The 25,081-nt window shown below is 40.0% G+C and overlaps 1 protein-coding gene across 2 annotated transcripts in view; it reads left to right on the plus strand.

Annotated features, from left to right (window-relative positions):
* The window catches only part of LOC109870908 (rho GTPase-activating protein 6), a 67,632-nt gene that overhangs the window by 19,820 nt on the left and 22,731 nt on the right, over nucleotides 1–25,081 (plus strand). Inside the window, exons 1-3 of one of the 2 annotated variants that reach the window (XM_031801109.1) lie at nucleotides 11,292–11,611; nucleotides 23,469–23,628; nucleotides 24,519–24,590. In XM_031801109.1, coding sequence (XP_031656969.1) covers nucleotides 23,490–23,628; nucleotides 24,519–24,590 — 211 coding nt within the window. In that variant the 5' untranslated portion in view covers nucleotides 11,292–11,611; nucleotides 23,469–23,489. Of the gene's footprint in view, nucleotides 1–11,291; nucleotides 11,612–23,468; nucleotides 23,629–24,518; nucleotides 24,591–25,081 lie in introns of those variants that run through there. The other variant, XM_020461608.2, reaches the window with a different exon arrangement.

The raw sequence follows: 25,081 nt of genomic DNA on the forward strand, positions 1-25,081 counted from the left end.
TGGATAGTGGTACACTCAAAATCTCAACGTATTTAAAGTGCCTTTAACATGTTACAATACACTTTACAAATAAAGAAAACTGAATGATTTGACTATTATTCTCATTATTCTATCCACTAATATATACACTGTAGGATCACTATGGCATTAGTGTTGTCCCCCAGTCGGCTCTATGTGGTAGCAATTAGCCTCGGGACCGAGGTTGCTATGGCATTACAATCTCCCAAAAAGCACATCATTGTCAATCCTATCCTAACATAGTGATTTGACACATGATTTATATTTAATTCGTTAGATAACATTGAAGACCTTGTCTAGTTTTCACTTTTATTCTTGTATATTTCATATACAGTAGAACGTGCCCTGAATAGGATCTACTTGAGGACTGTGATGGCTGGGTTGAAATGTAAAGCTAAAAGGGACATCTGGTTTACATGAAGTAAATCTCAACTCTTATTTCTCACAGCAGAACTGCTGAACCTGATCCTTGGCAACATTCCCCCAGGCAAATATTTCTTCCCACAGGAGACAGTCAGTGTGTATGGCATGGAACTAGACCTGCCTGTAGAACCTACCACACAAAGTAGCGTATGCTCATATACCTACGCCTCCGCTGTCGAAAAGGGGCGAAAATATACAATCTACGAGTTAGATAGTGAAACTGTGAACCTGAAAATAACATTTCAATAAATAAATCAATGGTTATTTTCATTTCGTGGTCCGTATGGCTATGTTTTCAGACGGTGACCCAGAGGGCCAGTCAGCTCAATGTGATCTGCCCGAATAGCTGCAAAACTGTAGCAACTCAGTTTGAGACCAGAAAGCCTTTCCAACCCACAGCCTGGATGACTGCCACGGAATATGTCGAGCAAGTTTTTCTAATCCGTTCGAAATAATCCATATTTTCTACGTTAAAAATAGAGCAGTATGAAGATGATCAACTTCCTTCTAACATTTTACTTGCCGAGGTGATGAAAGTGCCTGTTTTACTTGCCAGGGTGACAAAGGTGTTTATCTGTCAGTATTTATAGTACTATTTGACAGTCTCCTGAATTATTTTCTAAGAGAAGACTCTTCACTCCCCCTCACATAATTACTGGCCTTATTACTCCCTCTTTCAGAGAGAGAATAGACTGGAATGGATTTCTACCTAGTTCAGTGTAAATGGGCTGAGTGAGAGAGCTTGCCACAGAACATCGTTGTTGTTATTTGGTGAGAAAAACCTTTCTAAATATAGATGGCACAGCGGCTGCTTCTTACGGATGCGAAAACGTAATGGAGGAGAAGGAACATTCATCTGTCACACTCAGGGAGTGGATCTTCAATGGGGATCATATTGTTTCATATTAGTGTGTTGCTCTCCGGTGGCTCATCACAAAGTAATAGCTTGGGCTGGTTGTGTCTCATTAAATCTAATAATCACCTCACTCTTAACAACCCGGCCTTAAGACAAAAAAGATGATCTCTCACTAGAGAAGGAGATTAGATGAGAGACACATGAGGCAGTGAACCTAATATGAATATACATAGAGACCTAGAGAGGAAGTCATGACCTTTCATTGCTTCTAAGGGACTACCTCTCCTGAGCAGTAGAGCTTTGTCGTAATGTTTACAAAGATTCTTTGATATAACTGCTTTAGGCATCAAAGCCTTACAGTAAGTGAATTCATGTTTCATGTGGCGGTGGATATTCTCTGTCTATCTGCAACCTCCGCTGCATTAGTAATGGAGGATTTGGGTTTCATTTAGGTTGATTTTAGGATATCACGTTGCTTTGATATTAAATTGCCGCCGGCTACAGTAGGAAACTTGGTGCACCCTTTGAGAAAAATGTGAAATGTAGAGATTTAGTCATGTCATTTTTTTTTTAACACAAATTACTGTGGACCCCAAATGAATGTCTGTATATGATACAACTGTGTGTCTGTGTCTGTATGTTGCTGTTCTGCTCTGTCTTTTCCTCCATGTACAGTATGATGGTAAAGCTCAGTTGAATCTCAGGGTATAGCCTGAGCCCAATGCTGATATCTGCTGGCTACTTACTGTCATTCACCACCTTATGTCCTGAACTAACCTGACCCTTTGAAATATGAAATTCTTAAATCATTGTTTTCAATGATTTAATGATTCAATGAGTTGTTTTCATCTCTTAGAAATAAAGAGATTAAACTAGCATTTGTATTCAATTAATTAGCCACGTCAAAACATGCATGAAAAGTAATATTCAGTGATTGGCTTATTATTGACATGCTTTCATTAATCAATCGTTTGGAAGACATTTTATATTTGAATCTATTGCACAGCATCTCCTTTATTTCCCAGCAGATAGATAGTATTTAAGTCCTCTCATGTCCTTTAGAGGGAGACATGTACCACGTTACTTTAACACTGCTGATAACCTGCTCAACAAAATCCATACAAGTACATGTGTTTTTAATAGTTTAACATTTGTCTCAACACAATTATAATTGATTAAATGTGAAATTACATGCCGTGTAATAATGACGTGTCATTGGAAGAAGAGCTGTCCAATGAATATTGGTTTCCAGAATAAACATCCTTGGAAAAAAACAGTCAGAAAATGGGGAACGGTCAAAATATGGCTGACAAACATTTAAAAATGTAATCAAGTTAATCACAGGATTTGCTGTTATTAATCACAATTAATCTCAAATTCAGAATTTGATCAAATTGAGCTGTAATTTATGTTTTTTTTTTTTTTTGTAAAAAGCATTAGAAGATTGTCGAAGTAGCGGCTAGGAGAATCTGGTAAGTTGATAAAGCACACTTTCTTATACCTCAAATGTCAACTTGTTTTGAGATCACATTGTTGTTTTTAGCTGTGTATGGGATGTTTTCAGTGTTTTGAACACTTTCAGACAACGCAAATAATCACAATAAAATAAAATAAATCCACAAAAATTACAAAAAGTTTACTTGAGTTAATTGATTAACTCTGACAGCTCTTCTGACAGCTCTCTGACAGCTCTCTGACAGCTCTCTGACAGCTCTCTGACAGCTCTCTGACAGCTCTCTGACAGCTCTCTGACAGCTCTTCTGACAGCTCTCTGACAGCTCTCTGACAGCTCTCTGACAGCTCTCTGACAGCTCTCTGACAGCTCTTCTGACAGCTCTCTGACAGCTCTCTGACAGCTCTCTGACAGCTCTCTGACAGCTCTCTGACAGCTCTCTGACAGCTCTCTGACAGCTCTCTGACAGCTCTCTGACAGCTCTCTGACAGGGGAGCAGTCAGAACCACTAGCCTAGTGGTTAGAGCGTTGGGACAGTAACCGAAAGGTTGTTAGTTTGAATCCCCGAACTGACAAGGTAAAAATCTGTTGTTCTGCCCCTGAACAAGGCAGTTAACCCACTGTTCCTAGGCAATCATTGTATATAAGAATTTGTTCTTAACTAAAAAAAAATAATGTAGAAAAGTATCTGTTCACATTCAATCCAATAGAAAACACATATATTAAAATCCTTTATAGGCCTGTGTATTAAACATCACAAAAACTAATGGACAGTTAACAATAACATAAGCTAAAAATAGCTAGCTAGGACAAGATGGAAGGCTAGCTATCACCTATTACTATGCTAGCTAGCTGTCAGCAATTAGCATGCGACCATTAGATACAAATGTCATATATAAAGGAGCATTTAAATACATGTCATTAGCGTGGTTCATATGTCCACATGTAAATACACTTAATATGTACCCTTGTTTGTAAATTTAAAACAATTTAAGTGCCAAAACATTTAACGGAAATAAAAAATCTACCTAAATGCCATGTTCTCATTGACTTGCATACAAAATGAGCTAGCTACTTAGCTTAGCTACACTGAAGTAAATTGAAAAATCTCAAAACAATTAAATTATATATTATATATCAATTATATATTATATATTAATTATATATCAAAATGAACCGGAAAACTCAACACAGTTTAGTTAAACATGTTGTCTCTAGATTTTGAAAACGTAACCATGCATACAAACCCGAAAACAAGATAAGAAAAATAAGGAGATACGGAGAGAAAGCTTCTCTGTTCTTTTCACTGACTGGGCTTCTTTCAGTATGAAGAAGAGGCCTGCAAAAGTAACACTCCGAATGCCTCCCTTTTAGTAGTAACATGTACAATATATCAATGCAACACCATAGAGGACTACAGTAATAATGGAGTGGATGTAACACTCCGAATGCCTCCCTTTTAGTGGTAACATGTACAGTATATCAATTTAACACCATAGAGGACTACAATAATAATGGAGTGGATGGCTCAGGAATAAGAAGTAGGCTAAGTAATCTATTCACAGAATGGTATTACAGATTTTGCAGTTCCACATGTGGAAACATTGATATTGCAACATTTTAGCACCAGCTTTTCACGTGAGGAGAATAACGTTATTTCACCCCCACATGTGAACTACAAATTCCACATATTTCTTACATGTAAAACAGCAAATTCGATTTTCACATGCGAAAGGTAGCCTAGTGGCAGGTAGCCTAGTAGTTAAGAGGGTTATGCCAATAACCGAAAGGTCGCTAGTTCTAATCCCTGAGCCCACTAGGTGAAAATATGTTGATGAGCCCTTGAGTAACACACTTATTGATCCTGTTAATTGCTCTAGGCCCGGTTTTCACTAAAGCATCTTAATGCTAACTTCATCGTTTGTAGGAGCAAATCTACGAGCTGTTTCCCAATACCACCGCTATTAATGTTGCACTTGAAAATGCTCTTAATTTTAGCCCAACATGTGAAACCAGCCATTGCACACTCCAAATGTCACCTTTTTTTAATATAGGGCATCATTGCATTCAATAGCATGAGAGGAATGTTTGGACGTTTTCCTCTTTAAATTGTGCCAAATCTCCAGCTTCCTGTTTTGGATGGTGCTACATCTCCAGGTTCCTGTTTGGATGGTGCTACATCTCCATCTTCCTGTTTGGATGGTGCTACATCTCCAGCTTCCTGTTTGGATGGTGCTACATCTCCAGCTTCCTGTTTTGGATGGTGCTACGTCTCCAGCTTCCTGTTTGCATGGTGCTACGTCTCCAGCTTCCTGTTTGGATGGTGCTAAGCCTCCAGCTTCCTGTTTGGATGGTGCTACATCTCCAGCTTCCTGTTTTGGATGGTGCTACATCTCTAGCTTCCTGTTTGGATGGTGCTACATCTCCAGCTTCCTGTTTGGATGGTGCTACATCTCCAGCTTCCTGTTTGGATGGTGCTAAGTCTCCAGCTTCCTGTTTGGATGGTGCTACATCTCCAGCTTCCTGTTTTGGATGGTGCTACATCTCTAGCTTCCTGTTTTGGATGGTGCTACATCTCTAGCTTCCTGTTTGGATGGTGCTACATCTCCAGCTTGCTGGCAGCTGGAAGGAATAACAGCAGACTGACTCTTCTGTCTGACCTTTGGTCCAATGCACTTTCTCTGGTGCGCTGGGAGTCAGGGGCATACTTGACCCACAGACAGTATCAGCCGTACATCAGTACTGTAAGATGGCCCTCATGCCCATCATCATTTAATAAATGCAGGTCTTCTGATTTTAGACTCCAAGCTGAAGTGGAAATCTGTATGTTTCCTCCAGAGAGAGAGAAGTCAGGGTTGATTGATATGATGCTGACTGGGAGAGAGAGGTGTGCGTCTGGAGGACTGCAGTGTGGGTAGTTAGCTCCCAGTGTTTGGACGGAATGCCGACTGCATTCCTAAAAGCTCTAGAGAGAAGAGAGGAGACTAGAGGGCTTGGAGGAGGAGCAGAGGGCTGAAGACTTTCATAAACGATATCCTGCGTAGCTCTCACAGACCACGACGATACAAAATACAAAAAGTCAAGATCAAATCTAGAAATATGGGTGTTTCATAAATGTCATCTTATTGTGTCGTACAACATTATGCTAATATCATTCTACTCATATCATTCTACTCACATCGTTTTACTCATATCTTTAAACTCATATAGTTTTACACATTTAATTAAACTCATATTATTATACTCAAATAATGATACTCATATCATTATACTCGTATCGTTTTACTCTTTTAATTATATTCATATCATTAATCTCATATCATTAAACTCATATCATTAAACTCATATCATTATACTCATATCATTAAACTATCATTATATCAATAGCTAAAACCAACACTGGAGATAATAAGGTAATAAGACAGTTTGAGGTTTGATGTAGAAAACCAGATGTAACCCGCTCCTGCTAAAACCATAAAAATTAATACTATGTCATTAATTAATCAATATACGGAAGTGGTCAGTCGACGCAGATGATAAGCTACAGGACTGTTTTGCTAGCACAGACTGGAATATGTTCCCGGACTCATCCAATGGCATTGAGGAGTATACCACATCAGTCACTGGCTTCATCAATAAGTGCATCGATGACGTTGTCCCCACAGTGACCGTACCTACATACCCCAACCAGAAGCCATGGATTACAGGCAACATCCGCACTGAGCTAAAGGGACTCTAACACGGACGCTTATAAAAAAATCCCGCTATGTCCTAAGATGTCAATACAGGACTAAGATTGAATCCTACTACACCGGCTCCAATGCTCGTCGGAAGTGGCAGGGCTTGCAAACTATTACCAACTACAAAGGGAAGCCCAGCCGCGAGCTCCCCAGTGACACAAGCCTACCAGACGAGCTAAATGACTTCTATGTGCACATTGAGGCAAGCAACACTGAAGCATGCATGAGAGCACCAGCTGTTCCGGAAGACTGTGTGATCACGCTCACAGTAGCTGATGTGAGTAAGACCTTTAAACAGGTCAACATCCACAAGGCCGCAAAGCCAGGTGGATTACCAGGACATGTACTCCGAGCTTGCGCTGACCAACTGGCAAGTGTCTTCACTGACATGTTCAACCTCTCCCTGGCCGAGTCTGTAATACCTACATGTCTATCTCTGAAGACCATCCAGTCCCAGCCTGCAGCTACACTCAACCCCTCCCATCTATCGATGAAGACCTTCCAGCTTCTATTTGCCATATATTTTTCAACTGTGATGTTTCACAAATGTTCTGAAATGTTATTTTCTCATAGTTTCTACAGATTGTAAATTAAAGATACACATTTTTGCTAAGAGTATTATTATAATATTAATCAATTAAGTATGACTTTTTAAATCACCCAGCAGTGCAATTTGCAGAGTAAGCTCCAGGTAAATGTTGCAATTCTTCAGCCATTCCTGATCCTGCGACCAAAAACAAGCTACATATGAACAGTACCAAAACAAATTATTTAATGATTCTGTCTCTTCACAGCAAACTCTGCAGAGCTGGGATGGTTGTATCCCCCATATATACAGTTAATCCGGAAAGTATTCAGACTCCTTCCCTTATTCTGCATTATGTTACGTAACAGCCTTATTCTGAAATTAATTAAATAACTAAAAATCCTCATCAATCGACACAATAACCCATAATGACATCACAATACCCCATAATGACAAAGCAAGAACAGGTGTTAGACATTTTTGCACATTTATTAAAAAGTAAAAACAAAAATACCTTATTTACATAAGTATTAAGACCCTTCGCTATGAGACTCAAAATTTAGCTCAGGTGCATCCTGTTTCCATTAATCATCCTCGAGATGTTTCTACAACTTGATTGGAATCCACCTGTGGAAAATTCAATTGATTGGACATGATTTGGAAAGGCACACACATGTCTATATAAGATCCCACAGTTGGCAATGCATGTCAGAGCAAAAACCGACCCATGAGGTTGAAGGAATTGTCAGTAGAGCTCTGAGACAGGATTGTGTTGATGCACAGATCTGGGGAATGGTACCAAAACATTTCTGCAGCATTGAAGGTCCTCAAGAACACAGTAGCCTCCATCATTCTTAAATGGAAGTAGTTTGGAACCACCAAGACTCTTCCTAGAGCTGATCAGGGGAGAAGGGCCTTGTTTGGGAAGGTGACCAAGAATCTGATTGTCCTCTGACAGAGCTCCAGAGTTCCTCTGTGGAGATGGGAGGAACTTCCGGGAGGACAGCCATCTCTGCAGCACTCCACCAATCATGCCTACATGGTAGAGTTGCCAGGCAGAAGCTACCTCAGACTGGGGCGAAGGTTCACCTTCCAACAGGACATCAACCCTAAGCACACAGCCAAGAAAATGCATGAGTGGCTCCGAATGTCCTTGAGTGGCCCAGCCACTTGAACACAATCGAACATCTCTTCAACAAAGTTCTGAGTAAAGGGTCTGAAAATAAATGTAAATGTTATTTTTCCAAATTTTAATTTGCAAAAATTTTAATTTAGTCCTTAAATTTGGTCCTTAAATGAAACTGGTATACTTTTTTATTTATCACAATTATATCTATCACAATTTTGATCTTTAATGCAGAGCCGACAAACAAGTTCCTTATGTTCTCCCCCTTCCACTTTCCTCTTCCATTTTTGCGGTAATGCTGCAATTAGTTGGTTGTGATGTTGGGTATAGCAGACATTTCCATATTTTTTTGTTAGCTAAATGTGATATAACTCCACCAGTCCTATTTATGACAGAATTTAAAAAGATTATACTGTTTTTTTTGTTTTTTTTTTATCTCAAAAAATATAGTTTATTTTTTATTTTTTATTATTATATTTTAGTTTAACCAGAATATTTACTGTAATATTTGTTCTGTCTTTTCTGGTGGATTAAACTGAAATTGCAACCAACTTTCTATGGCTTGTTTTAAAAATAGCTATATTTTGGAGATTATTTCATTTCTGAACAAAGGGGAAAATACCATTCTTCAACATTAAATAGTACCTGCAAAACACCAGTCTCAACATTGAAGAGGCGACTCTGGAATGCTGGCCTTCTAGGCAGAGTTCCTCTGTCCAGTGTCTGTGTTATTTTGCTCATCTTAATCTTTTTTTTAAATTGGCCAGTCTGAGATAATACTTTTTCTTTGCAACTCTGCCTAGAAGACCAGCATCCCAGAGTCGCCTCTTCACTGTTGATGTTGGGACTGGTGTTTTGCAGGTACTATTTAACGAAGCTGCAAGTTGAGGACTTGTGAGGCGTCTGTTTCTCAAACTAGACACTCTAATGTACTTGTCCTCTTGCTCAGTTGTGCACTGGGGCCTCCCACTCTCTTTCTATTCTGGTTAGAGCCAGTTTGCACTGTTCTGTGAAGGGAGAATTACACAGCGTTGTACGAGATCTTCAGTTTCTTGGCAATTTCTCGCATGGAATAGCCTTCATTACTCAGAACACGAATAGACAGACAAGTTTCAGAAATACATTTTTTGTTTCTGGCCATTTTAAGCCTGTAATCGAACCCACAAATGCTGATGCTCCAGATACTCAACTAGTCTAAAGAAGGCCAGTTTTATTGCTTCTTTAATCAGGACAACAGTTTGCAGCTGTGCTAACATAATTGAAAATGGGTTTTCTAATTATCAACTAGCCTTTTAAAATGATAAACTTGGATTAGCTAACACAACGTACATTGGAACACAGGATTGATGGTTGCTGATAATGGGCCTATGTATGCCTGATGTAGATATTCCATTAAAAATCAGCCGTCTCGAGCTACAATATACAACATGTCTACACTGTATATCTGATCAATTTGATGTTATTTTATCCGACCGCATTCTGTCCCCTATTAACACTTTTTTTTAAACTTTTGTTGCCACCGAGAATGACATAAGAAAGTAGTCAAGATGACGATCCAGCTGTTTGGATGGTTTCAAATAATCAAATTAGTTAGGCTTTGCGATGGGATCAGTATGTTAGCAAAGCACAACCTGCTCTGAATGTTACGCAATGCATGGCTGTTTCTGGTGGGCTAGGCATCTTGGTATTCCCCCACACCACAGGGAATTGGTGGCACCTTAATTGTGAAGGATGGGCTTGTGGTAATGGCTGGAGCGGGATAAGTGTAATGATATTAAATACATGCCGTTCCATTCTCTTACATTCCAGACATTCTTATGAACTGTCCTCCCTTCAGCAGCCTCCTTTGCTCCACACTATACTGAGAAAACAGAGGATTGCAATGCAAATCTCAAGAGCTTTTTAAAATTGTAACCCCATTTCATCAGATATATTTTGGATCAAACTTTACTGAGCCATTATCTTGCAGAGGAAAGCTATCCCATGAGTCTGATTAAAAGTCTCATTAAAAGTCAAATTTTCCACATTTATAGGCTTTACAACTATGTTCCTAGTCAGATTATAGTTTCTTCTAATCATATTGAACCCCTGCGCCAAAAATAGTTATTGGCTTGAAAAATTGTTAATTCTAATTACAGAAAACATTGTATGTTTGCATCATAAAAATGTCACAATTTATAAATATGATAATAAATGTTATAGAAAAACAATGTAAAATACAAACCGAGTCAAACAAGCTGATATTCAATGAAAAACACTTATGTTTTTGTTCATCCTTGCACAAGTACTGTGTCCTCATGTCTTGAAACTCGATCCTCAGGCTAATCCCAAGAATGTGGTCGAAAGTTGAGGGTTATAACTTAGATTTGTTGTTCAAAAACAGAGTGGTCACGGTTTTTGGCCTCTACCTGCAGTTTGTTTGTTTTGTTCGAACAGGAGTTGTTCCTGTTTAGATGGGCAAAGCTGCTGAAGATGTCAGCATGTCACAGTAATAACAAACATGTCCATTTCTCTTCTCCATAAGGGAGAGTCAATCCACATTCTCAGGCAATAGAGACATGTGTTTACCCTTTGTGGACAGTAGGCTAATGGGACCATGTTGTAACCATGTAGACTGGATCTCATTTGGATTTAATATATTTTCAAGCGTGAGAAGCAGGTTAATACAACATATTAAATAGTGTAATGCATGTTTATCAGGGTCATAGCACTGTCGTTTGCATAGCACGTAATTTAAGTAGGCTACCCATATAATTACTACATCACAAAGGTCTTTACATTTATCTGCATGTCCTGATGCATTACATCTGGTCTGGACACTTCATACTATATAAACAGTTTTATTACGACACAGAGACATTCCTCCCATCAACTTCCTCAACCAAATGGTCTGCTTTGCAAATTATTCACGCAAATAGATTTCACGGACAGCACATTGATAGTGGAACGTAAATACAATATTGAATGATGTTGAGGTATGACCTCTAGTCTAGAATATATTTTATCACAGTGAGACAAGTCGGTACATTTTGTATTGGAAAATATGTATTGTGTGAAGGATGGCATGTTTAATATGCGTTAAAACACAAATGGCGGAATCTTTCTGAGGATTGTGACAGTGTTTGTCATCACGTCATTAATAACTGAGTTGTTGAACTTTCCAATGGAGAGAGAGCGCATCAAACTTCCCCGCCCCGTCTATCGTCAGGCTTCCTTGCGTTTCGTTCTTCAAGGACCTAAGCTTCACCAGACAAGGGGAAGCGCAAATGAGAGTTAAACGACAAAATGTAGTAAAACTGAGGGCAAATATAGCAACATCTCACATGTTATTTATTTGCAGTCATTGACGTAGCGACTTACATTTCAGCAAACTTGATGTAAATTAAAATGTAACTCCACAAACGCTCTGTGTGGCGGGCTGTGTAGGTATTCGGATCTCCTACCCTTCAACAGGCGCATCTCATACTTTGTAAGTATTGTCCGGTGCTCTTCTGTACCGCGTCAGCTGTGTAGACTTTTTGAACAAACCAACATTTGCGTATGTTTAACCAAGATATTGAGAATTTCCTACATTTTGTATTAAAAATGTTGGTTCGATAAAGTGTCAACGATAACATCATTTTGGAGATATTATTTGTAATTGGAAATGCCTCATGTCTGCTTCTCTTCAGACGTTTGTATGACATATAACTTCAGATGATGTTAAAAAAGAAAAAAATGCTCCTCACATGTAATGCCGTGCATTGTGTTATAGCCTAGAAATCATCACAATTAAAATGTAATGGGACGCCGTTTCTCCGTGGTTTGTTTTGCTTTTGTTGGTGTCCCAGTCTTTAATGGAATGGCTACATGCACATGTGACCGTTTGGCTTTACAGTGACTTCTCATATACAGTACATTGCTGCCCAGTCATTAACAGTGACAGGTAGGCAACAGGAACGCTGAAGAGCAGGTGGCTTACCTTTTGTCTTGTCCACGAGGAGTTCCCCATACTTATTAGGTGGATCGCTGAGTCAGTCATGTGGGAATTTCAGTAAGCAATCGTACATGAACTCTTATCATGTGATATCAGCGGTGCGTTGGGCTAAGAACCAATAAGCATACCCACTGGGCACAGACTTCAATTCAACGTCTATTCCACGTTGGTTCAACTTAATTTCATTGAAATGTCGAAACAACGTTGATTCCACCAGTGTGTGCCCAGTGGGTAGCTTCACAAACTGTAATTGTCAGGGTGTGATAGTCTACAGACAGTGATCTAGGTGAGTTCAGGCCATCAGTGGTCTATGAACTCTATGACCCCATACCTGGCCTATAAGGAACCTACTTGAGGCTATAACTGGGAAAACTGAATTCCACAATGGGAGAGTGAGTCCTCCTCACCGTCTGTATTGCTGCACAAAGCATGTTCTACATCACTGCTGGGATTAATGCTCAAGTCACCTTGCACTAATGCTTCATTGCGGGAACTTGTTAAGCAACTCTGTTAATTGCTTAAGTTTACAGCTAATTTCTCATTTTTTTAAAAGATGATTTTAGAATGTAATTCACTGACAGAAATGAGAGGGAGTTCTGCCAATGGGTCTCATATTAAATCAAGTGTTACTTAGGACCCTGAGTGGTACAAGGACTGTGGGTTATGATGACGTCAGAACCAGCATGAATTCTTAGTAAATATTATGGGGCTGACTGACTGACAACATCCTGGCATAAGAACTTGGTTTTCTACTGAAAGCATGTATGATCAGTTCAGACATTATCAGCCATCTCTTCGAGTATGTCTGAAGGCGAAGCTAAGTTGAATCTCTAGAATTGTGATACGGTTTGTTTTGGTTTTTAGAAAATATAACATATCTGAGATTGTGTCGCCACCCCCTAAAACAGTGTAACTATACTTTAGTGCAGGGTTCCCCATCTGGGTGATTTTGACAAAGCACAGCCCCCACACCACTAGAGGGATATCTTCAACCACCAACTTATTACCCTGAGACAAGGCCGAGTATAGACCACGAAGATCTCCCCCCACGGCACGAACCTGAGGGGGGCGCCAAACCCCTCCTAGGGATGGCATGGAAGAGCACCAGTAAGCCAGTGACTCAGCCCCTGTAATAGGGTTAGAGGCAGAGAATCCCGGTGGAGAGATGGGAACTGGACAGGCATAGACAGCAAGGGTGGTTCGGCGCTTCAGTGCCTTTCCGTTCACCTTCACACCCCTGGGCCAGACTACACTCAATCATAGGACCTACTGAAGAGATGAGTCTTCAATAAAGACTTAAAGGTCGAGGTCTCTGACATGGGTAGGCAGACCATTCCATAAAAATAGAGCTCTATAGGAGAAAGCCCTGCCTCCAGCTGTTTGCTTAGAAATTCTAGGGACAAGAAGGAGGCCTGCGTCTTGTGACTGTAGTGTACGTGTAGGTATGTACGGCAGGACCAAATCGGAGAGATGGGTAGGAGCAAGCCCATGTAATGCTTTGTAGGTTAGCAGTAAAACCTTGAAATCAGCCCTAGCCTTAACAGGAAGCCAGTGTAGAGAGGCTAGCACTGGAGTAATATGATCACATTTTTGGGTTCTAGTCAAGATTCTAGCAGCCATGTTTAACACTAACTGAAGCTTATTTAGTGCTTTATCCGGGTAGCCGGAAAGTAGACCATTGCAATAGTCTAATCTAGAAATGACAAAAGCATGGATGAACTTTTCTGCATCATTTTTGGACAGAACATTTCTGATTTTTGCAATGTTACCTAGATGGAAAAAAGCTGTCCTTGAAACAGTCTTGATATATTCGTCAAAAGAGAGATCAGGGTCCAGAGTAACGCCGAGGTCCTTCACAGTTTTATTTGAGACTACTGCACAACCATCAGGATTAATTGTCAAATCCAACAGAAGATCTCATTGTTTCTTGGGACCTAGAACTAGCATCTCTGTTTTGTCCGAGTTTAAAAGTAAAACATTTGCCGCCATCCACTTCCTTATGTCTGAAACACAGGCTTCCAGGGAGGGCCATTTTGTGGTTTCACCATGTTTCATCGAAATGTACAGCTGTCTATTGTCCGCATAGCAGAAAGGTGGCATCCTATGATGGTGCCACGTTGAAAGTCACTGAGCTCTTTGTACTGACACTGTTTGTCTCTGGAGATTGCATGGCTATGTGCTCGATTTTATGCAACTGTCAGCAACGGGTGTGGCTAAAATAGCTGAATCCACTAATTTGAAGGGGTGTCCACATAATTTTGTATTTATAGTGGATATGCAATAGTATACAAATGTAAGCAAGGTTTGAAATGATTATGTTTTAGTCAAATATTATATCTGTTTGGGCTTCTTGCGGTCAGTTTTCTATCTACAAAATATTTGTAATTACGTTCCGGCTCCCTGACCATCCACTCAAGAAACAAATCGTCCCGCGACTGAATCTATAATGAACAAAAATATAAACACCACATGCAACAATTTAAACTATTTTACTGATTTACAGTTCATATAAGGATATCAGTCAATTTAAATAAATTATTTATAATCTATTAATTTCCCATGACTGGGTAGGGGTGCAGCCATGGGTGGGCCTGGGAGGGCATTGGGCCACCTACTGGGGAGCCAGGCCCAGCAAATCAGAATGATTTTTTTCCTACAAAATGGCTTTATTACGGACATAAATACTCCTCAGTTTAATCAGCTGTCTGGGTGGCTGGTCTCAGACGATTCCGCAGGTGACGAAGCCGGATGTGTCAGTCCTGGGCTGGCGTGGCTAAACGTGGTCTGCGGTTGTGAGGCCGGTTGGCCGTACTGCCAAATTCTCTAAAGCGATGTTGGAGGCGGCTTATGGTAGAGAAATTAACATTACTTTCTCTGGCAACAGCTTTGGTGGACATGCCTGCAGTCAGTATGCCAATTGCACGCTCCCTCACAACTTGAGACATCTGTTGCATTGTGTTGTGTAAATTTAAGAGTGGCCTTGTCCCCAGCACAAAGTGTGCCTGTGTAAGGATCATGCTGTTTAATCAGCTTCTTAATATGCCACACCTGTCAGGTGGATGGATTATCTTGGCAAATGAGAAATGGTCACTAACAGGGATGGAAACAAATTTGTGTGCCAAATTTGAGAGAAATAAGCTTTTTTTTGCATATGCAACATTTCTGGGAACTTTTATTTCAGCTCATAAAACATGGGACAAACACATGTTGTGTTTATATTTTTGTTTAGTGTAGTTGATGATCCCTGTTACAGTGCTTTCAGTGAAGTCTGGAGCTGTGCCAAGCTTTAGATTTTTCTGTTTGCAGATGGTACTGACCTGGTTCTGAACCAGAGTTATCAATATGACTTTGGCTGTAGGTACCCTAGCAGTTAACCGAAAGGTCGCTGGGTCGAATCCCTGAGACGACTTGGTGAAAAATCTGTCAATTTGCCCTTGAGCAAGGCACTTAACCCTTATTGCTGCTGTAAATCGCTCTGGATAAGAACGTCTGCAAAATGACTCAAATGTAAAAACTAAACAAATACATGAACAAGACCCTGTTAGCCCATTGAGCTAAACGCCATATTTCTTATGAATCTTATTGGACCTCAGTGATACATGTAGAAACTGTAGGAGGAAAATCATACTGCAACTTACATGGTCACTTTTTAGTAATGTTTTTTATTAATTATCCTTGAAAATATGTGCTTCTGACCTTGTGCTTCATGTAGTATGAAGAATAACACATTATTGTGGAGTCTCCTTGTAGCTGAATAATATTAGTTTAAAAGCAGGAAGTACCATATGAAGTATGCTAAACTGTTTTACACCATTATTCCAACAACACTATATTAGTAAAAGCTCAATAATAGTAATCATTGAAGGCTGTTTTTGTTCACAATGTCTATAAAAAAATCCTATGGTATTGTTTTGAATATGCCAAGAATCTAGTTTCCTTTAGTTATCTTTGGTGCCACAGAAGCTGTCATTACTATACCCTATCTATCATCTCCTCATCAGATTAGAAATAACAAATCGAGGGTGTGTTTCCCCTCGATCTAGATAAATGGTTGCTGTGTGTGCAGGTTGTGAACTTCCCAGACATCAGAAAGTCAATGAACAGTCAACCAACCTGAAAATAACCTCATTGAGGTGCAGTCATAAATATTGATCAGCGTGCAGAATCCTGTTTAGTTCAGATTGGGACGGTGGCAGTTTCTCTTCCACTTTGTTAGTTAATTATATTAGTGTTGGACTTGTAGAGGTTTTGGTATTGTTTTCAGTATTTGTTTCTACAATGAGTCAAGCCGCGGTTTGAAGTCTTTGTGGAGAACAGGACTAGTTAAATGTTCCATTTTTTTTAACCTTTATTTTACTAGGCAAGTCAGTTAAGAACAAATTCTTATTTTCAATGACGGCCTAGGAACAGTGGGTTAACTGCCTGTTCAAGGGCAGAACGACAGATTTTGTACCTTGTCAGCTCAGGGATTTGAACTTGCAACCTTTCGGTTACTAGTCCAATGCTCTAACCACTAGGCTACACTGCCGTTCAATGGCTTCCTGAACAGGGAGGAATATTCATCACCCAACATACCTATCTCAAGTGTGCTTAATGGCTGTATTCTGAGCTGTCAGTTTCACTACTTTGTGTTTCCCTTGCTCATGTCTACTCATTGTACCTCACTGAGTGATGGCTAACGCTTTCTCTTTTTTTGATTGCATTGGGGATGGACCACTGAAGGACCTGCACATTGTGGCAACTCTTTCATATAGGATGCTACAGTATTACACTACATGATGAATTTAAGTACTATTTCATGAAACTGAATGGAAATCCATTCTATTTTATGTTATTAACTATCAGAACTGTTAGTAACAGGAATAAGCATCCCTACTCACACACGTGGCGGTTTATGGCTATGTGTTGCATACCATATGGCTATATACTGTACAGTACTGTATGTTACCTCTGTTAATGTTCTTTCATCCTCTGAGGTGGGGTTTAGTGAGCAGGGCAGCACCTCTCACCTGTAATTGGACAGAAAACACCACTGAGTTGCGTAATGTTTTCACATATCATGTTTAAGAAGAGATTGAACTCAGGGTTAGCATGACTTACAACATTCCCCTTTAATGACACATTCAATCTTTTCAAAACCAGGTTTCTCCTTTTAATGTGAAAGAATGAACAGTCAGAGTGACATGTTTACATGATGTCTTTCAAGCTGTTCAGGGAAAAGTGACTGAACCATTTCATAGAATGCTCTTTTTTTCCCCACTGTGATATGATTAGGTACCATCCTACTCACACATACAATCATAACCTTCAGATAAATTGTATTAGACATTAGAGTTGACTACTGAAGTGAAAATCTCTCCTATGCTTACTGATTTTATACTGATCATCATCCCTCTGCTTGCTCTCCTATCTCAGCCACCGTATGCTGGTAGCTTTCATCCAAGGTGTTGTTGCCACACACACACACACACAGTCAAAGTAAACATTTCATTACCAAGACTAGGGTTGCTAAGCTACCGCTCATTTACCAAAGTTACCGGAATCTTCAGTAATTTTGTTAATTAACAAAAATTCTATGGCAAGCTGTCATAACTTTAGTCATTTATGCTTGAATAACTTTTTATTTTTTTTATTTCAAATGTATTCATATACGGTATAGTATTCATTGTTTATAAATGTGTCCATATTGTACATTAGGTTCTAGTAGACAGACCATATGGTTCAAGAGAATATAGCATAATTAATGAAAAGCATCTAATCAACAATGCCATTATTTTCAATGACCTCTGCAACTTGTCCAACTATTGACTTTCTTCATAACTGCCACCAGTTTGACCCCAAGACATTGACAGCCATAGTTTTGACATTGTAAAATATATATATATATATATATATATATATATATGATATTAAATGCTGAAACCCTCATATTAAACTCAAATGGTAATCACTTAGTTGATGATTTATATTTAGGAGAATGTTTTACAGCTTTGTCATCTTATTTGATTTATCATCTTATTTAATGATTTCATATATCTTAAATGTGATAAGGCCCAACAGAGGGCCAGAGATAATTACAGACACCTGTCATAATCTGAAGTACAGAAGTCTTGGATACGGTTGCAAAGGGAGGGGATATTACTGGAAACTTTCTATGTTTACCAGTAAACTAACAAAATGCTGGTATCTTTCAAGGATTTTATGTAATCTATCACATGACATCTAGTGACCCTGTTAAATTTAGAACGTTTCCAGTAAGTATACCCTCCCTTAATAACCTTATCCAAGACTGCTGTCACACTAAACAGTTCAACGAGAGATGCTTTATGAGTGGTGGGGTAATGTGAGAGTCTAGTCCACATGTCTGTAGTTGTCAATGTGAGGACCATGCCCTTCTAGACTGTCTCTGAGTAGGATGGTGGTACCATGCCCTTCTAGACTGTCTCTGAGTAGGATGGTGGTACCATGCCCTTCTAGACTGTCTCTGAGTAGGACGGTGGGACCATGGCCTTCTGGACTGTCTCTGAGTAGGATGGTGGTACCATGCCCTTCTGGACTGTCTCTGGGTAGGACGGTGGGACCATGCCCTTCTGTACTGTCTCTGAGTAGGATGGTGGGACCATGCCCTTCTAGACTGTCTCTGAATAGGATGGTGAACCATGGGATGTACTGCAGAGGAGTCTGGTGGGAGGAGCTATAGGAGGAAGGGCTCATTGTAATGGCTGGAATGGAATGAATGGAGCGGAGTCAAACACGTGGTTTCCATATGTTTGATGTGTTTGATACCATTCCATTAATTCCATTCCAGCCATTACATCCTATAACTCCTCCCACAGCCTCGTCTGATGTAGTGAGATCTGATAGGAACATCGGAACAGATTGAGCAGATGAGAGCTGTCGTTAAAGCTGATATGAATAGGATATGGTGTAATATACAAATTAGTCTATCATAACGCACACACATCTAGATGTTCCCTCTGTTTGATGGGTTCTCAGTTTGATGGGTTCTCAGTTTGATGTTTCCTCAGTTTGATGTTCCATAAGTTTTATGGGTTCTCAGTTTGATGGGTTCTCAGTTTGATGGATTCTCAGTTTGATGGGTTTTCAGTTTGACGGGTTCTCAGTTTGATGGGTTCTCAGGTTGATGTTCCCTCAGTTTGATGGGTTCTCAGTTTGATGGGTTCTCGGTTTGATGGGTTTTCATTTTGATGGATTCTCAGTTTGATGGGTTCTCAGTTTGATGGATTCTCAGTTTGATGGGTTTTCAGTTTGATGGGTTTTCAGTTTGATGGGTTCTCAGTTTGATGGATTCTCAGTTTGATGGGTTTTCAGTTTGATGGGTTTTCAGTTTGATGGGTTCTCAGTTTGATGGATTCTCAGTTTGATGGATTCTCAGTTTGATGGGTTTTCAGTTTGATGGGTTTGATGGGTTCTATGTTGTCTATTTCTTTGTTTTTGGCCGAGTATGGTTCCCAATCAGAGGCAGCTGTCTATCGTTGTCTCTGATTGGGGATCATACTTAGGCAGCCCTTTTTCCACTTTCTGTTGTGGGATCTTGTTTTTGTTAGTTGCTATTTTAGCGCTACTATACCTTACGTGTCGTTTATCTTTCTTGTTTTTTTGGTGTTCATTTAATAAATTCTAAATGTACACCTACCACGCTGCACCTTGGTCTCATTCAGACGACAGCCGTAACAAATGGTTTCAAATACACCATGTGCTTAATGCCATTCCATTTACTCTGTTCCAGACATTATTTTGAGCCATCCTCCCCTCAGCAGCCTCCACTTCTTGCCATGTATACAGTACATAACCCACTTATCTTTTCATCTTAATCAGAGTGGGTTGTAAACAAATACCCTGTAATTGTGTGGACAGATGCTACAGCCTGTTATGTAAATATATGTAAAACTGCAAGGCGAAAGTAAACCATTACGTGGTTGCTAAGTTACCTACCAGACGTATTAAATCTTGGAAAGGGTTGTATTGACGGCTTTATTTGACTTTCTGACTGGATCCCAACCCCGGACTGCCACCTGCTCAAACCTCAACCATTATTTATTATATATTATTATTTTTATCATGCAAGTCAGTTAAGAACAAATTATACAATGATGGCCTACCCCGGGCCAAACCCTCCCCTAAACCGCTGCGCCACTCGGAAGCCAATTAACTAGCAGGGATTTGAGTTTGATTTGTAAAAATAATAGAAGAAGAACAGAATGTATCTTATTTTCCTTCCTCTCGACCACTTTCGCATATCAGAAAAACCGACGACAATCTTCACAATATATCACGTGTATCCACACAATAAGATGTAATGTTGTTGAACCGGATTGTTTGGGCAGACTTATTATCCCATTTACTCTATGTTCAATCCCACATTGTGGAAACGTGTGATAACGTGCTGTGATGTATTACTGGGTGTTGATGCCTCCCAGCTGTGGATAATTAACACCAAACGTGTGTGTGTGTGTTTTTGGCCTTTATGGGTTGGCACGCAGAGAAGGGAGATTAAACACATTCTCTGGCTACAGCAGAGATCTTGGCTCCAGTGGATAGAACATGGAGAGAATCGCAACAGAGACAATCTTTTGTTTGTTGATTAGGGAAGGAAGTACTACACAGTATCAGTCCCTTGTGTAGCCGATGGAGGGTTGGACTGGGGAAAATGACTCAATGATTCAACACCCTACCAGGGGAGGAACCCTCACAATGAGCTGAGGTAAACACTGTAATGTCAGGAGGCCGTCAAGGCTGTGAAACATGATTGATACAGTAGAATGGATAGATCTCCCTTAGATGTCCATTAGATCTCCTTTAGTTCTGTTAGATCTCCCTTAGATGTCCGTTAGAGCTCCCTTAGAGCTCCCTTAGATCTCCCTTAGATCTCCCTTAGATCTCCCTGTTAGATCTCCGTTCGATCTCTGTTAGATCTCCGTTCGATCTCCCTTAGATCTCCCTTAAATCGGTTAGATCTGCCTTAGATCTCCCTTAGATCTCTGTTAGATCTCCGTTAGATCTCTGTTAGATCTCCCTTAGATCTCCGTTAGATCTCCCTTAAATCGGTTAGATCTCCCTTAGATCTCTGTTAGATCTCCCTTAGATCTCCGTTAGATCTCCCCTAGATCTCCGTTAGATGTCAGTTCGATCTTCCCTAGATCTCTGTTAGATCTCCGTTCGATCTCTGTTAGATCTCCATTAGATCTCCCTTAGATCTCCCTTAGATCTCCATTAGATCTCCCTTAAATCTCCCTTAGATCTCTGTTAGATCTACCTTAGATCTCCCTTAGATCTCTGTTAGATCTCCGTTAGATCTCTGTTAGATCTCCCTTAGATCTCTGTTAGATCTCCCTTAGATCTCTGTTAGATCTCCCTTAGATCTCCCTTAGATCTCTGTTAGATCTCCCTTAGATCTCTGTTAGATCTCCCTTAGATCTCCCTTAGATCTCTGTTAGATCTCCCTTAGATCTCCCTTAGATCTCTGTTAGATCTCCGTTAGATCTGTTAGAATCTCCCTTAGATCTCCCTTAGATCTCCGTTAGATCTCCCAAGTACGCCTAGTGTCTATGTTTGTTGGTTTCCTCAACAGAAAAAAAACAAGTTGTTCTATTCTATGCTGTTATATTTCTACTCTCCATCCCCAGAACCTCTGATTGCAGTTGAGGTGTTAGCCAATGCCATAGAGGTGGAGCATGCCTGAGCAGAGCGGTTAGATGTACTTGTATGTCCATGGTTCAGTATCAGCTGCATGATATTAACTCAGTTAAAGTAGTTAGACTTTGTGAAGTAAAGACAGGAGAGAGTAAGCTACTGTACAGTAGTGTAGGCAAAGCCTGATAATGAGCCCGTAAGTCGATTCGGAGCATGGCTCATATGAGATCAAAGGAAGTCTAATCTGCTGGCTGGATTTATTAGAGAGATGCTCCGAGGTCAGGGTTTTCAGCAGCGAGTGAGGACTCCTGGTTTCCTAGTCTGGTAGATCACAACAGGGGTTCATCCTATTAACTAACTCAGCAGAGTCCTTTTCATCATAGATCATTAACTGTTATTTTGTTAGTCTTGAATTTGCATTATAAAAGTAAATCAGTGAGTTTTCTCAAGCCTGAAATGTTAGTCAAATTGTATTGTATGGAATGTTCTCCACGCATGGTGGTGGCTGGATCAGTATTGAACTCTCTCCATGTCACAGTTCTTGGATACTGTCAGACGATAATGAATTTACACTTAACACCATCTCAACATTAGACAGAGAGAGTTGGCCTACAGTATGTCAGCAGCACTTACCTCTCCAACCAGAGCTGGGAGAGGCTGTAATGAGGCTTGAAACACAGGGCTCAATGTCTGACATTCCTAAGCATGGATGGTGCTCTGGCAAGCTCTCTCTCACAGTGGGAGTTTCAGCCCATCCAGCTGTGTTATTCACCAAGTTCTCCAGTCAGAGAGGAAATTACAACAACTAGGCTTTTATTGATGGCCTTTTGAAACCATGGACTGTGACCTCATTATAGACCAGGGGAGATGACGGGAGAGAGACATATTTGGTAATGGCTGAGTAAATGGGTTTCACTTAACAGAACAGGCTCTTTATACTGTTAGGCCTGTTAGGCCTACACACTTCTCATTTAGGAGGTCGGGAGATAATGTGTTTTAAATTCTAGTTTTGCTCTTGTTTGAGTTTGAGTTTAAGTTTATTTTTTATTTTTACAGGGACAGTGCACATTAATCAACGTTTCAGTAAAAGTGCCGGTTTTAACCAGCCGGCTAATTTTCAACCGCAGTCCCTGGGCAGGTTATTAAAAACAATTACAATATAGACAACAGCAACATAGAACAAGCAAGACATAGCATGTGTCTCGCTTGTAAAGGTTTGTTCAGTTTGCGGAAAGTACATGAGTCTGTTTCCTTTTAGAGTGGTTGGCATGACCCAGTTTTTACATTCTCTTCCCTTAGTGGGCAAAATAACCATCTGTCGTCAGGGAGATCCGTTGTCAGGGAGATTCGTCGTCATTGAGATCCGTTGTCAGGGAGATTATTCACATGAACTCTGGTTCATACTTACTTACAGAGTTGAAAGAAATAATAATTTGTATGTTCCTTAAATAATTTGTACAATAGAAACCAAACTAGATCTGAACACATATTAGGCTAAAATCAACTGGGAATTAATCATGGGAATTGTCAAATGATTGATGTGCTCCAGTTTCTCAACTGTCAGGTCAGGCAGAAATATCTGTTGCTTTACAAATTCATGACCAGTAACAGTACTGATAGATGTATCTGATGTGTGTATGTGTGTGTATCCCTTGTTTCCTCTCTGACGTGTGTGTGTCCTGTCTCCTCACCACAGGGTGCCTTCACGTGGAACAGCATGTCAGGGCGGAGCGTTCGTCTGAAGCCTGTGCCTCTCCAGAGCCTCTCAGAGCTGGAGAGAGTCCGCCTGCAAGAAGTGGCCTTCAGCAGGCTGCTCCAGGAATACAACCTGGGCTGCCAGATCACCATCCCCAAAGGTACTCTACTATTCAGGCTTGGAGGCCATCTAACATCCACTATCTCCTGATCTCTCCATTCAACGAGCAAAGCTACTTGGAAAACATTCTTGTCACAACAAGTCTGAATGTTACACAACAGATACTGACACCAAAACTGAATGTAATAAATAATTTATAGTTTATTCTGTGTATTTTACATAGGATGTCCTGTGTATTTAGTGTTTGCATGGATAGCAATTTGTAAAACCCTGTTTTAACTGTGTATTTAATGACTTTTTCTATAGAAGATAGTAAATTATAGGTATGTAGCTGTATGAGTTATTTATTTCAACTGTCTTGTCGTGGTGTGAGGTTGTCTATCTTCACCTCATGGTCTGTTTCTGGTCAGCCAGGCTCTGTCTTGGATTACATTCCCTCGTGTGCTACTGCCTTAACTATTTTAGGCTAACATGGGACAGGCACCCTATAGACATGCACTGCCATCAACAGTCACTTGCAATAACTACAGCATTAAAACTTAGAAAACACTAGCATGAAAAGTAAACAGTCAACTGCAGGAAAAACACATGAAATGTAATCTGAAATAGTAGCAGACATTAGAACCACCCTTTCTACATATGGATTGAGTTAGACAAGACAAGACACAGTATATCCGGCCATGTTTTTGTGTGGATTGTCACATGTGACTTTAACAGTGCTATTGAAAACTAGGATTAGGATTCATATTCCACATTTGAAATATTATGATTTATGCTTGGGTTGTCTGTTTAAGGATATTTTTGAGTGATTGTGATGAGTGATGAAAACATTTGTGTATGGTAATGCAATATTGAGTCATGAAATGACGTGTGACAAGTATGGTAGAATGCAGTAGAATGTTATCAAGTGTTTTTTATTTTTTTTCTTAGATGGTCAAAAGCGTAAGAAGTCCCTCAGGAGGAAGTTGGATTCACTGGCCAAAGAGATGAGTAAAGACAAAGGTAGTTCCATTAATTAGTCACATAAGTTAGCTGTGTTTATTTTATGTAGTAATATGTCTCAAGTAGGGCTGCACAAAATGGGAAAAACATTTCATTGCGATTTTCTTTTGTTAAACCAAATACTGCTTTTGCAATTTGCCTTGCGATATAGATCAAAACACTTTGGTGACCTGTTGGAATCATAGAAATACAATCATAGAGAGCACCATCGTTCTTGTTTGGAACAATATGTTGCGTGCATTTGACCTAACAGAACAGCATGCAAACGTATATTGGATCTAACAGCAGAGGAAGCATACTGCTTGAGTGACAGGGGGCAGGGCTTGGTGTGTGTGGGAAGCAGCCGCTAGAGGAGAGAGACAACAAACGAGTAAACTATACAAACGGACATTACACACTGCTGAGTGGCGTTTCAAAATATTGCATGTGATATGGATATTACACATGTCAATGGTGCAGCCCTAGACTCAAAATACCCTCAGAACACAGGA

This window comes from Oncorhynchus kisutch, linkage group LG2, assembly GCF_002021735.2.
Source record: "Oncorhynchus kisutch isolate 150728-3 linkage group LG2, Okis_V2, whole genome shotgun sequence".
Lineage (NCBI taxonomy): Eukaryota > Metazoa > Chordata > Actinopteri > Salmoniformes > Salmonidae > Oncorhynchus > Oncorhynchus kisutch.